The sequence below is a fragment of the Gallinula chloropus genome (assembly GCF_964237585.1).
Source record: "Gallinula chloropus genome assembly, chromosome: 2".
In the NCBI taxonomy this organism is placed as follows: domain Eukaryota; kingdom Metazoa; phylum Chordata; class Aves; order Gruiformes; family Rallidae; genus Gallinula; species Gallinula chloropus.
The window spans coordinates 863,752-877,579 of record NC_140086.1 but is presented as its reverse complement, the minus strand read 5'-3'; the positions used below and the strand labels follow the sequence as shown (position 1 = coordinate 877,579).

Genomic DNA, 13,828 nt, shown 5'->3' with positions numbered 1-13,828 from the left:
ACTGGGATGGGGGTACTGCTATGGGTACTGGGGATACTGGAATGGGAATAATGGGGGCACTGGGGTAGGGATACTATGGGTACTGGGGATACTATGATGGGGATAATGGGGGTACTGGGACAGGGATACTGGGCATACTGGGGGTACTGGGATGGGGATGCTATGGGTACTGCAGATATGGGATGGGGATACTGGGGGAACTGGGATGGGGATAATGAGGGTACTGCGGATACTGGGTGGGGATAATGGGGGTACTGGGATAGGGATACTGGGCATACTGGGGATACTGGGATGAGGATAATGGGGGTACTGGGGCAGGGGTACTCAGGATACTGGAATGGGAATAATGGGGTTACTGGGATGGGGATGCTATGGGTACTGCAGATACGGGATGGGGATAATGGGGTACTGGGGATACTGGGATGAGGATAATGGAGGCACTGGGACAGGGATACTGGGTGTAATGGGGGTACTGGGGATACTGGGATGAGGATAATGGAGGCACTGGGACAGGGATACTGGGTGTACTGGGGATACTGGGATGGGGATACTGCTATGGGTACTGGGGATACTGGAATGGGGATAATGGGGGTACTGGGATGGGGATGCTATGGGTACTGGGGATACTGGAATGGGGATAATGGGGGTACTGGGATAGGGATACTGGGCATACTGGGGGTACTGGGATGAGGATAATGGGGGTACTGGGACAGGGGTACTGGGGGTACTGGGGATACTGGGATGGGGATAATGGGGTTACTGGGGATACTGGGATGAGGATAATGGGGGCACTGGGACAGGGATAGTGGATGTACTGGGCGCACTGGGACAGGGATACTGCTATGGGTACTGGGGATACTGGGATGGGGATAATGGGGATACTGTGACAGGGATACTGGGTGTACTGGGAATAATGGGGTGGGGATAATATTGGAGGTACTGGGATGGGGATAGTGGGGGTACTGGGGATACTGGGATAGGGATAGTGGGGGTGCTGGAGCAACTGGGATGGGGACAATGGGGGTACTGGGATGGGGATACTGGGTGTACTGGGTGATACTGGAGTGGGGATACTGGGGGTACTGGGGATACTGGAATGGGAATAATGGGGGCACTGGGGTGGGGATGCTATGGGTACTGGGGATACTGGGACAGGGATACTGGGCGTACTGGGGATACTGGGGTGGGGATAATACTGGGGGTACTGGGCTGGTCATACTGGGTGCACTGGGCATAGTGGGATGGGATTAGTGGAGATACTGGGGATACAAGGGGCACTGGGAGGAGGATACTGGGGATGCTGGGGGAACTGGCATGGGGATACTGGGGATACGAGGACAGGGATACTGGGGGAACTGGGGTGGGGATGATACTGGGGGTACTGGGATGGGGATACTGGGATGGGTATGATACTGGGGGTACTGGGATGGTCATACTAGAGGTGCTGGGGATACTGGGGTGGGGATACTGGAGTGGGGATGATACTGGGGATACTGGGATGGGGATAACAGGGGTACTGGGGATACTGGGTTGGGGATACTGAGATGAGGAACTGGGTGTACTGGGAATACTGGGGGTACTGGGCATAGTGGGGTGGAATTAGTGGAGATACTGGGGGAACAGGGAGGGGATACTGGGAACACTGGGGTGGGTGTATGGGGAATACTGGGGATACTGGAGTGGGTTTGGGAGTTACTGGGGATACTGGAGATACTGGACAGCCCTGGGCTGCAGGGGTGGGGTGGTACTGGGAATACTGGGAGGCACTGGAGGGGATACTGGGAGCACCAGTGAGGCTGAACTGGGATGTCAGACTGAGGTTACTGGAGAGCACTGGGGGCTACTGGGGCCACTAGGCCAAGGGTACTGGGGAGGCAATGGGAACTACTGGGAAGCACTGGGGAGCACTGGGCTGGTTGCACTGGGAGCACTGGGAGGTGCTGGAAGCACTGAGAGCACTGGGAACACTAGACTGGGGGTACTGGGGAGCAGTGGGGGAGCACTGGGTTATACTGGGAGCACTGGGAGGCCCTGGGAACACTGTACTGGGGGCACTGGGGAGCACTGGGAGGCACTGGGAGCAATGTGCTGGGTTATACTGGAGGCACTAGGGGGCACTGGAGAGCACTGGGAGGCGCTGGGGAGTGCTGTGCTGGGTTATACTGGGAGCACTGGGAGCTACTGGGGGCACTGGGTTATACTGGGGGCACTGGGGGCAGTGGGAGCGCTGTGCTGGGTTATATTGGGAGCACTGGGAGGCACTGGGAGCACTGGGAGCGCTGTGCTGAGGGCACTGGGAGCACTGGGAGGCACTGGGAGCACTGGGAGCACTGTGCTGGGGGCACTGGAGAGCACTGGGAGGCGCTGGGGAGCACTGGGAGCACTGGGAGGCACTGGGAGGCGCTGGGGAGCGCTGTGCTGGGTTATACTGGGTTATACTGGGGGAACTGGGAGTGCTGTGCTGGGTTATACTGGGAGCACTGGGAGGCACTGGGGGCACTGGGAGGCACTGGGAGCGCTGTGCTGGGTTATACTGGGAGCACTGGGAGGCACTGGGGGCACTGGGTTATACTGGGGGCACTGGGGGCAGTGGGAGCGCTGTGCTGGGTTATACTGGGAACACTGGGAGGCACTGGGGACACTGGGAGCACTGTGCTGAGGGCACTGGGAGCACTGGGAGGCACTGGGAGCACTGGGAGCATTGGGAGGCACTGGGGAGCACTGTGCTGAGGGCACTGGGAGCACTGGGAGGCACTGGGAGGCGCTGGGAGCGCTGTACTGGCTTATACTGGGTTATACTGAGGGAACTGGGAATGCTGTGCTGGGTTATACTGGGAGCACTGGAAGCACTGGAAGCACTGGGAGCACTGTACTGGGGATATTGGGAGGCACTGGGAAGCACTGGGAGCACTGGAGGTACTGGGAAGCACTGGGTTATACTGGGAGCACTGGGAGGTACTGGAGGGCACTGGGAGGCACTGGAGGGGCACTGGGAGCACTGGGTTATACTGGGAGCACTGGGAGGCGCTGGGAGCCCTGTGCTGGGTTATACTGGGTTATAGTGGGGGAACTGGGAACGCTGTGCTGGGTTATGCTGGGAGCACTGGGAAGCACTGTGCTGGGTTATACTGGAGGCACTGGGGGCACTGGGAGCCCTGTGCTGGGGGTATTGGGGAGCACTGGGTTATACTGGGAGCACTGGGAGGCGCTGGGAGCCGTGTGCTGGGGGTATTGGGGGGCACTGGGAGGCACTGGGTTATACTAGGAGGCACTGGAGGTACTGGGAGCACTGGGGAGCACTGGGGGGCACTGGGAGGCACTGGGGAGAACTGGGAGCCCTGTGCTGGCTTATAATGGGTTATACTGGGGGAACTGGGAGCCCTGTGCTGGGTTATACTGGGAGCACTGGGAGCACTGGAGGGGCACTGGGAGCACTGGGAGCGCTGTGCTGGATTGTGCTGGGTTATACTGGGTTATACTGGGGGAAATGGGAACGCTGTGCTGGGTTATACTGGGGGCACTGGGAGCACTGGAGGGGCACTGGGAGCACTGGGAGCCCTGTGCTGGGTTATAATGGGGGCACTGGGAGGCACTGGGGAGAACTGGGAGCCCTGTGCTGGGTTATACTGGGTTATACTGGGTTGTACTGGGGGAACTGGGAGCGCTGTGCTGGGTTATACTGGGATCACTGGGAGCACTGGGAGCCCTGTGCTGGGTTATGATGGGGGCACTGGGAGGCACTGGGAGGCACTGGGGAGAACTGGGAGCCCTGTGCTGGGTTATACTGTGGAACTGGGAGCGCTGTGCTGGGTTATACTGGGAGCACTGGGAGGCACTGGGAGCCCTGTGCTGGGTTATACTGGGTTATACTGGGGGCACTGGGAGGCACTGGGAGCACTGGGAGCCCTGTGCTGGGTTATACTGGGAGGCACTGGGGGGCACTGGGAGCACTGTGCTGGGTTATACTGGCTTATACCGGGTTATACTGGGTTATACTGGGAGAACTGGGAGCGCTGTGCTGGGTTATACTGGGAGCACTGGGAGCCCTGTGCTGGGTTATACTGGGTTATACAGGGGGAACTGGGAGCGCTGGGAGCCCTGTGCTGGGTTATACTGGGGGCACTGGGAGGCACTGGGAGCCCTGTGCTGGCTGATACTGGGTTGTACTGGGAGAACTGGGAACGCTGTGTGGGGTTATACTGGGAGCACTGGGAGCACTGGAGGGGCACTGGGAGTGCTGTGCTGGCTTATACTGGCTTATACTGGGGGAACTGGGAGGCACTGGGAGCCCTGTGCTGGGTTATGCTGGGTTATACTGGCTTATACTGGGTTATACTGGCTTATACTGGGAGAACTGGGAACGCTGTGCTGGATTATACTGGGAGCACTGGGAGCACTGGAGGGGCACTGGGAGTGCTGTGCTGGGTTATACTGGCTTATACTGGGGGAACTGGGAGGCACTGGGAGCCCTGTGCTGGGTTATACTGGGTTATACTGGGTTATACTGGGAGTACTGGGAGGCACTGGGCGGCACTGGGAGGCACTGGGAGCCCTGTGCTGGGTTATACTGGGTTATACTGGGTTATACTGGGAGTACTGAGAGGCACTGGGAGCCCTGTGCTGGGTTATACTGGGTTATACTGGGTTATACTGGGAGTACTGGGAGGCACTGGGCGGCACTGGGAGGCACTGGGAGCCCTGTGCTGGGTTATACTGGGTTATACTGGGTTATACTGGGAGTACTGGGAGGCACTGGGGGGCACTGGGAGGCACTGGGAGCCCTGTGCTGGGTTATACTGGAAGCACTGGGAGCACTGGGAGCATTGGAGGGGCACTGGGAGCAGTGGGAGCCCTGTGCTGGGTTATACTGGGTTATACTGGGAGCACTGGGGGGCACTAGGAGCCCTGTACTGGGTTATACTGGGTTATACTGGGAGTACTGGGAACGCTGTGCTGGGTTATACTGGGAACACTGGGAGGCACTGGGAGCACTGGGAGTGCTGTGCTGGGTTATACTGGGAGCACTGGAAGGCACTGGGAGCGCTGTGCTGGCTTTATACTGGGTTATACTGGGTTATACTGGGTTATACTGGGAACGCTGTGCTGGGTTATACTGGGAGCACTGGGAGCACTGGAAGGCACTGGGAGCACTGTGCTGGGTTATACTGGGTTATACTGGGAGCATTGGGAGCGCTGTGCTGGGTTATACTGGGTTATAATGGGTTATACTGGGGGCTACTGGGAACACTGTGCTGGGTTATACTGGGAGCACTGGGGACACTGGGAGGCACTGGGAGCACTGGGGGGCACTGGGAACACTGGGAGCCCTGTGCTGGCTTATACTGGCCTATACTGGGTTATACTGGGGTTATACTGGGGGCACTGGGAGCACTGGAGGGGCTCTGGGAGCACTGGGAGCCCTGTGCTGGGTTATACTGGGAGCACTGGGAGGCACTGGGAGCCCTGTGCTGGGTTATACTGGGAGCACTGGGAGGCACTGGGAGCACTGTGCTGGGTTATACTGGGTTATACTGGGTTATACTGGGAACGCTGTGCTGGGTTATACTGGGAGCACTGGGAGCACTGGAAGGCACTGGGAGCACTGGGAGCGCTGTGCTGGGTTATACTGGGTTATACTGGGTTATACTGGGAGCACTGGGAGCACTGGGGGGCACTGGAAGCCCTGTGCTGGGTTATACTGGATTATACTGGGTTAAACTGGGGGAACTGGGAACGCTGTGCTGGGTTATACTGGGAGCACTGGGAGCACTGGGGGGCACTGGGAGCCCTGTGCTGGGTTATACTGGGTTATACTGGGTTATACTGGGGGCACTGGGAGGCACTGGGAGCACTGTGCTGGGTTATACTGGGGGAACTGGGAGCGCTGTGCTGGGTTATACTGGGAGCACTGGGAGGCACTGGGAGCGCTGTGCTGGGTTATATTGGGAGCACTGGGGGGCACTGGGAGCACTGGGTTATACTGGGAGCACTGGGAGGCACTGGGAGTGCTGTGCTGGGTTATACTGGGCTATACTGGGTTATACTGGGGGAACTGGGAGCACTGTACTGGGTTATACTGGGAGCACTGGGAGCACTGGAGGGGCACTGGGAGCCCTGGGAGCGCTGTGCTGGCTGATACTGGGTTATACTGGGGAAACTGGGAACGCTGTGCTGGGTTATACTGGGAGCACTGGGAGGCGCTGGGAGTCCTGTGCTGGGTTATACTGGGTTATACTGGGGAAACTGGGAACGCTGTGCTGGGTTATACTGGGAGCACTGGGAGGCGCTGGGAGTCCTGTGCTGGGTTATACTGGGTTATACTGGGGGCTACTGGGAACGCTGTGCTGGGTTATACTGGGAGCACTGGGGACACTGGGAGGCACTGGGAGCACTGGGGGGCACTGGGAACACTGGGAGCCCTGTGCTGGCTTATGCTGGCCTATACTGGGTTATACTGGGTTATACTGGGTTATACTGGGGGAACTGGGAACGCTGTGCTGGGTTATACTGGGAGCAATGGGAGGCACTGGGGGGCACTGGGCAGAACTAGGAGCCCTGTGCTGGGTTATACTGGCTTATACTGGCTTATACTGGGGGCCCTGGGAGGCACTGGGAGCACTGGGAGGCACTGGGAGGCACTGGGAGCGCTGTGCTGGGTTATACTGGGTTATACTGGGTTATACTGGGGGAACTGGGAGCGCTGTGCTGGGTTATACTGGGAGCACTGGGAGGCACTGAGAGCACTGTGCTGGGTTATACTGGGAGCACTGGGAGCACTGGGGGGCACTGGGAGCCCTGTGCTGGCTTATACTGGCTTATACTGGGTTATACTGGGGGAACTGGGAATGCTGTGCTGGGTTATACTGGGAGCACTGGGGAGCACTGGGAGCCCTGGGAGCCCTGTGCTGGGTTATACTGGGTTATACTGGGTTATACTGGGGGCACTGGGAGCACTGGGAGCGCTGTGCTGGGTTATACTGGGGGAACTGGGAACGCTGTGCTGGGTTATACTGGGTTATACTGGGGGCACTGGGAGGCACTGGGAGGCACTGGGGAGAACTGGGAGCCCTGTGCTGGGTTATACTGGGTTATACTGGGTTGTACTGGGGGAACTGGGAGCGCTGTGCTGGGTTATACTGGGAGCACTGGGAGGCACTGGGAGCCCTGTGCTGGGTTATACTGGGTTATACTGGGGGCACTGGGAGGCACTGGGAGCACTGGGAGCCCTGTGCTGGGTTATACTGGGAGGCACTGGGGGGCACTGGGAGCACCGTGCTGGGTTATACTGGCTTATACCGGGTTATACTGGGTTATACTGGGAGAACTGGGAGCGCTGTGCTGGGTTATACTGGGAGCACTGGGAGCCCTGTGCTGGGTTATACTGGGAGGCACTGGGGGGCACTGGGAGCACCGTGCTGGGTTATACTGGCTTATACCGGGTTATACTGGGTTATACTGGGAGAACTGGGAGCGCTGTGCTGGGTTATACTGGGAGCACTGGGAGCCCTGTGCTGGGTTATACTGGCTTATACTGGAGGCACTGGGGGGCACTGGAGAGCACTGGGAGGCACTGGGGAGCGCTGTGCTGGGTTGTACTGGGAGAACTGGGAACGCTGTGCGGGGTTATACTGGGAGCACTGGGAGGCACTGGGAGGCACTGGGAGCACTGGGAGCGCTGTGCTGAGGGCACTGGGAGCTCTGGGAGGCAGTAGGAGGCGCTGGGAGCAATGTACTGGCTTATACTGGGTTATACTGGCTTATACTGGGAGAACTGGGAACGCTGTGCTGGATTATACTGGGAGCACTGGGAGCACTGGGAGCACTGGGAGTGCTGTGCTGGCTTATACTGGCTTATACTGGGGGAACTGGGAGGCACTGGGAGCCCTGTGCTGGGTTATACTGGGTTATACTGGGTTATACTGGGAGTACTGGGAGGCACTGGGGGGCACTGGGAGCCCTGTGCTGGCTTATACTGGAAGCACTGGGAGCACTGGGAGCATTGGAGGGGCACTGGGAGCAGTGGGAGCCCTGTGCTGGGTTATACTGGGTTATACTGGGAGCACTGGGGGGCACTAGGAGCCCTGTACTGGGTTATACTGGGAACACTGGGAGGCACTGGGAGCACTGGGAGCGCTGTGCTGGGTTATACTGGGAGCACTGGGAGCCCTGTGCTGGGTTATACTGGCTTATACTGGGGGAACTGGGAATGCTGTGTTGGGTTATACTGGGAGCACTGGGAGGCACTGAGCGGCACTGGGAGGCACTGGGAGGCACTGGGAGCCCTGTGCTGGGTTATACTGGCTTATACTGGGTTATACTGGGGGAACTGGGAACGCTGTGCTGGGTTATACTGGGGGCACTGGGAGGCACTGGGAGGCACTGGGAGCCCTGGGAGCGCTGTGCTGGGTTATACTGGGTTATACTGGGTTATACTGGGGGAACTGGGAGCGCTGTGCTGGGTTATACTGGGAGCACTGGGAGGCACTGGGAGCCCTGTGATGGGTTATACTGGGATCACTGGGAGCACTGGGGGGCACTGGGAGCACTGGGGAGAACTGGGAGCGCTGTGCTGGGTTATACTGGGAGCACTGGGAGGCACTGGGAGCACTGGGAGCGCTGTGCTGGGTTATACTGGCTTATACTGGGTTATACTGGGGGAACTGGGAGCGCTGTGCTGGGTTATACTGGGAGCACTGGGGACACTGGGAGGCACTGGGAGCGCTGTGCTGGCTTATACTGGGTTATACTGGGAGCCCTGGGAGCGCTGTGCTGGGTTATACTGGGTTATACTGGGTTATACTGGGTTATACTGGGGTCACTGGGAGCCCTGGGAGCGCTGTGCTGGGTTATACTGGGTTATACTGGGAGCACTGGGAGCGCTGTGCTGGGTTATACTGGGTTATACTGGGTTATACTGGGTTATACTGGGGTCACTGGGAGCCCTGGGAGCGCTGTGCTGGGTTATACTGGGTTATACTGGGAGCACTGGGAGCGCTGTGCTGGGTTATACTGGGAACACTGGAAGCACTGGGGGCACTGGGTTATACTGGGAGCACTGGGAGCCCTGTGCTGGGTTATACTGGGTTATACTGGGGGCACTGGGAGGCACTGGGAGCACTGGGAGCGCTGTGCTGGGTTATACTGGGGGCACTGGGAGCACTGGAGGGGCTCTGGGAGCCCTGGGAGCGCTGTGCTGGGTTATACTGGCTTCTACTGGGTTATACTGGGTTATACTGGCGGCACTGGGAGCCCTGGAGGGGCTCTGGGAGCCCTGGGAGCGCTGTGCTGGGTTATACTGGCGGCACTGGGAGCCCTGGAGGGGCTCTGGGAGCCCTGGGAGCCCTGTGCTGGGTTATACTGGGTTATACTGGGAGCACTGGGAGCCCCCAGGCCCTTCCCCTTCCCATCATCCCCTTCGCCTTCCCCCTTCCCCGCCCCTTCCCGCTCCCTCCACCAATCCCCTCGGCCCTTCCCCAGCTCCGCCCAATGAAACCCGCCTCCTCCCTCCTTCCCCGGCGCCGATTGGCTGGGCGGGGCGGGGCGCGGGCCAATGGGCGGCGGCGGGGGGCGGGCGGCGGGAAGCGCGCGCGGCGATGAGCGCGGAGAAGGAGATTCGGCGTGAGTGGGGGAGGGGCGGGCGCGGCCCTCACAGACCCCCCGGGACCCCCCTGAGACCCCCCGGGACCCCCCTGGGACCCCCCTGAGACCCCTGAGACCCCCCGGGACCCCCTGAGGGACCCTGAGGGACCCTGAGACCCCCCCCGAGCCCTCTGAGACCCCCTGAGGGACCCCTGAGACCCCCCCGAGCGACCCCGGGACTCCCCTGAGACCCCCCTGAGACCCCCTGAGCGACCCCAGGACCCCCTGAGGGACCCTGAGACCCCCTGAGGGACCCTGAGACCACCCTGAGGGACCCTGAGGGACTCTGAGACCCCCTGAGGGGCCCCGGGACCCCCTGAGGGACCCCTGGGACTCCCTGATCGACCCCTGAGGGACCCCTGGGCCCCCCTGAGGGACCCCTGAGGGACCCCCTGAGCGACCCTGGGACCCCCCTGAGACCCCCCTGAGGGACCCCTGAGACCCCCTGAGAGACCCTGAGACCCCCCTGAGGGACCCCTGGGACTCCCTGAGGGGCCCCGGGACCCCCTGAGGGACCCCTGAGGGACCCCCTGAGCGACCCTGGGACCCCCTGAGGCCCCCCCGAGCCCTCTGAGGGACCCCGGGACCCCCTGAGCGACCCCTGAGACCCCCTCAGCAACCCCGGGACACCCTGAGGGACCCTGAGACCCCTGAGGGACCCCTGAGGGACCCTGGGACCCCCTGAGCGACCCTGAGCGACCCCGGGACCCCCCTGAGCCCCCCCTGAGGGACCCTGGGGGACCCTGAGACCCCCTGAGGGACCCTGAGACCCCTGAGGGACCCCTCAGCGACCCCGGGACCCCCTGAAGGACCCTGAGACCCCCTGAGCGACCCCGGGACCCCCTGAGGGACCCCTGAGGGACCCTGAGACCCACTGAGCCCCCTCTGAGACCCCTGAGGGACCCCTGAGACCCCTGAGACATCCCGGGACGCCCTGAGCCCCCTGAGGGACCCTGAGGGACCCCAAGACCCCCTGAGGGACCCTGAGACCCCTGAGCGACCCCAGGACCCCATGAGGGACCCCCTGAAACCCTCTGAGGGACCCTGAGCCCCACCTGACCCCCCCCCCCGAGACCCCTGAGGGACCCTGAGACTCCCTGAAACACCCCTGAGACCCTCTGAGGGACCCCTGAGACCCCCTGAGACACTCCCGGGACCCCTGAAGGACCCCCTGAGTCCCCAAACCCCTGTGAGCCCCCTTGGGACCCCCCAAGACACCCTGAGCCCCCTCCCCGGACCCTCTGGGACCCCTTGAGCCCCCTCAGCCCCCCTGGATCCCCTGAGGGACCCCCTGAGACCTCCTAGGACCCCCCCTGAGACCCCCCTGAGACCCTGGGACCCCCCTGAGACCCCCTGAGACTCCTGAGGGACCCTGGGACCCCCCTGAGGGACCCCGGGACCCCCTGAGGGACCCTGAGGGACCCTGAGACTCCTGAGGGACCTTGGGACCCCCCTGAGCCCCCTGAGGGACCCCTTGAGACCCCCGGGACTCCCTGAGAACCCTGAGACCCCCCCACAGGCCCCCTAGGGACCCCCTGAGCCCCACCAGGACCCCCCCAGAGCACCCCGAGACCCCCTGTGCCTCCCTGAGACCCTCCTGAGCCTCCTGGGACCCCCTGACCCCCGCTGAGATCCCCCCCGTCCCTCAAGCCCCCCCAGCTCTGCCAAGCCCCCCCAACCCCCCCAGTCCCTCAAGCCCCCCCCAGTCCCCCCCAGTCCCTCAGGATCCCCCCAATCCCAGTCCCTCAAGACCCCCCAGCTCTGCCAACCCCCCCCCAATCCCCCCCAGGTCTCTCAAGCCCCCCCAATCCCCCCTCTTCCCTCAAGCCCCCCCAATCCCCCCCCCCCCCCAGTCTTTCAAGGCCCCCCCCCCAGGTCTCTCAAGCCCCCCCAATCCCCCCCAGTCCTTCAAGACCCCCCAATCCCACCCCCCCCCCAGTCTTTCAAGCCCCCCCCAGGTCTCTCAAGCCCCCCCAATCCTCCCCAGTCCCTCAAGCCCCCCCAGCTCTGCAAAGCCCCCCCAATCCCCCCCAGTCCCTCAAGCCCCCCCTGCTCTACCAAGCCCCCCCAACCCCCCCCAGTCCCTCAAGCCCCCCCAGTCCCCCCCAGTCCCTCAAGCCCCTCCAATCCCAGTCCCTCAAGACCCCCCAGCTCTGACAAGACCCCCCAATCCCCCCCAGTCTCTCAAGCACCCCCCCAGGTCTCTCAAACCCCCCCAAGCCCCCCCAATCCCCCCTCTTCCCTCAAGCACCCCCTCAAGCCCCCCCAATCCCACCCCCCCCAGTCCCTCAAGCCCACCCCAGCTCTGCCAAGCCCCCCCAATCCCCCCCAGTCCCTCAAGACCCCCCCAATCCCAGTCCCTCAAGACCCCCCAGTCCCATTCCCCCAGTACTTTAAGCTGCCCCCCAATCCCCCCCAGTCCCTTAAGACCCCCTGCTCTACCAAGCCCCCCCAATCCCCCCCAGTCCCTCAAGCCTCCCCCAATCCCCCCCAGTCCCTCAAGCCCCCCCCCAGGTCTCTCAATCCCCCCCAATCCCCCCCCAGTCCCCCAAGCTCCCCCCAATCCCCACCAGTCCCTCAAGACCCCCCCAATCCCAGTCCCTCAAGCCCCCCCCAACCCCCACCAGTCCCTCAAGACCCCCCTGCTCTACCAAGCCCCCCCACTCCCCCCCAGTCCCTCAAGCCCCCCCAATCCCCCCCAGTCCCTCAAGCCCCCCCAGTCCCCCCATCCCTCACGACCCCCCCAATCCCCCCCAGTCCCTCAAAGCCCCCCCACTCCCCCAGTCCCTCAAGACCCCCCCAATCCCAGTCCCTCAAGACCCCCCTGCTCTGCCAAGCCCCCCCAATCCCCCCCAGTCCCTCAAGCCCCCCCAGTCCCATTCCCCCAGTCCCTCAAGCCCCCCCAATCCATCAAGCCCCCCCAATCCCCCCCAGTCCCTCAAGCCCCCCCCAGTCCCCCCTCTTCCCTCAAGCACCCCCTCAAGCCCCCCCAATCCCACCCCCCCCAGTCTTTCAAGCCCCCCCCCCCCCCCCAGGTCTCTCAAGCCCCCCCAATCCCTCCCAGTCCCTCAAGCCCCCCCCAGTCCCCCCCAGTCCCTCAAGCCCCCCCCCAGGTCTCTCAATCCCCCCCAATCCCCCCCATCCCTCAAGCCCCTCCCCAATCTCCCCCAGTCCCTCAAGACCCCCCCAATCCCAGTCCCTCAAGCCCCCCTCAATCCCCACCAGTCCCTCAGGACCCCCCAGCTCTACCAAACCCCCCCAATCCCCCCCAGTCCCTCAAGCCCCCCCAGTCCCCCCATCCCTCAAGACCCCCCCAATCCCCCCCAGTCCCTCAAAGCCCCCCCACTCCCCCAGTCCCTCAAGACCCCCCCAATCCCAGTCCCTCAAGACCCCCAGCTCTACCAAGCCCCCCCAATCCCCCCCAGTCCCTCAAGCCCCCCCCAGTCCCCCCTCTTCCCTCAAGCACCCCCTCAAGCCCCCCCAATCCCACCCCCCCAGTCTTTCAAGCCCCCTCCCCCAGGTCTCTCAAGCCCCCCCAATCCACCCCAGTCCCTCAAGCCCCCCCAGCTCTGCAAAGCCCCCCCAATCCCCCCCATCCCTCAAGCCCCCCCCCAATCTCCCCCAGTCCCTCAAGACCCCCCAGCTCTGCAAAGCCCCCCCAATCCCTCAAGTTCCCCCCAATCCCCCCCAGTCCCTCAAGACCCCCCAATCCCCCCAGTCCCTCAAGACCCCCCCCAGGTCTCTCAAGCCCCCCCAATCCCCCCCATCCCTCAAGCCCCCCCCAATCCCCCCCAGTCCCTCAAGCCCCCCCCCAGGTCTCTCAAGCCCCTCCAATCCCCCCCATCCCTCAAGCCCCCCCCAATCTCCCCCAGTCCCTCAAGACCCCCCCAATCTCCCCCAGTCCCTCAAGACCCCCCCAATCCCCACCAGTCCCTCAAGACCCCCCCAATCCCAGTCCTCAAGCCCCCCCCAATCCCCACCAGTCCCTCAAGACCCCCCTGCTCTACCAAGCCCCCCCCAATCCCCCCCAGTCCCTCAAGCCCCCCCAGTCCCCCCATCCCTCAAGACCCCCCCAATCCCCCCCAGTCCCTCAAAGCCCCCCCACTCCCCCAGTCCCTCAAGACCCCCCCAATCCCAGTCCCTCAAGAGCCCCTGCTCTACCAAGCCCCCCCAATCCCCCCCAGTCCCT

At 62.6% G+C, this 13,828-nt stretch overlaps 1 protein-coding gene across 1 annotated transcript in view; it reads left to right on the top strand.

Annotated features, from left to right (window-relative positions):
- Positions 1–9,593: 9,593 nt before the first annotated feature.
- Positions 9,594–13,828, top strand: part of TONSL (tonsoku like, DNA repair protein) — a gene marked incomplete at its 5' end in the record, with an annotated part of 37,571 nt that continues 33,336 nt past the window's right edge. Inside the window, 1 exon segment of the mRNA XM_084280240.1 lies at positions 9,594–9,618. Coding sequence (XP_084136366.1) covers positions 9,594–9,618 — 25 coding nt within the window.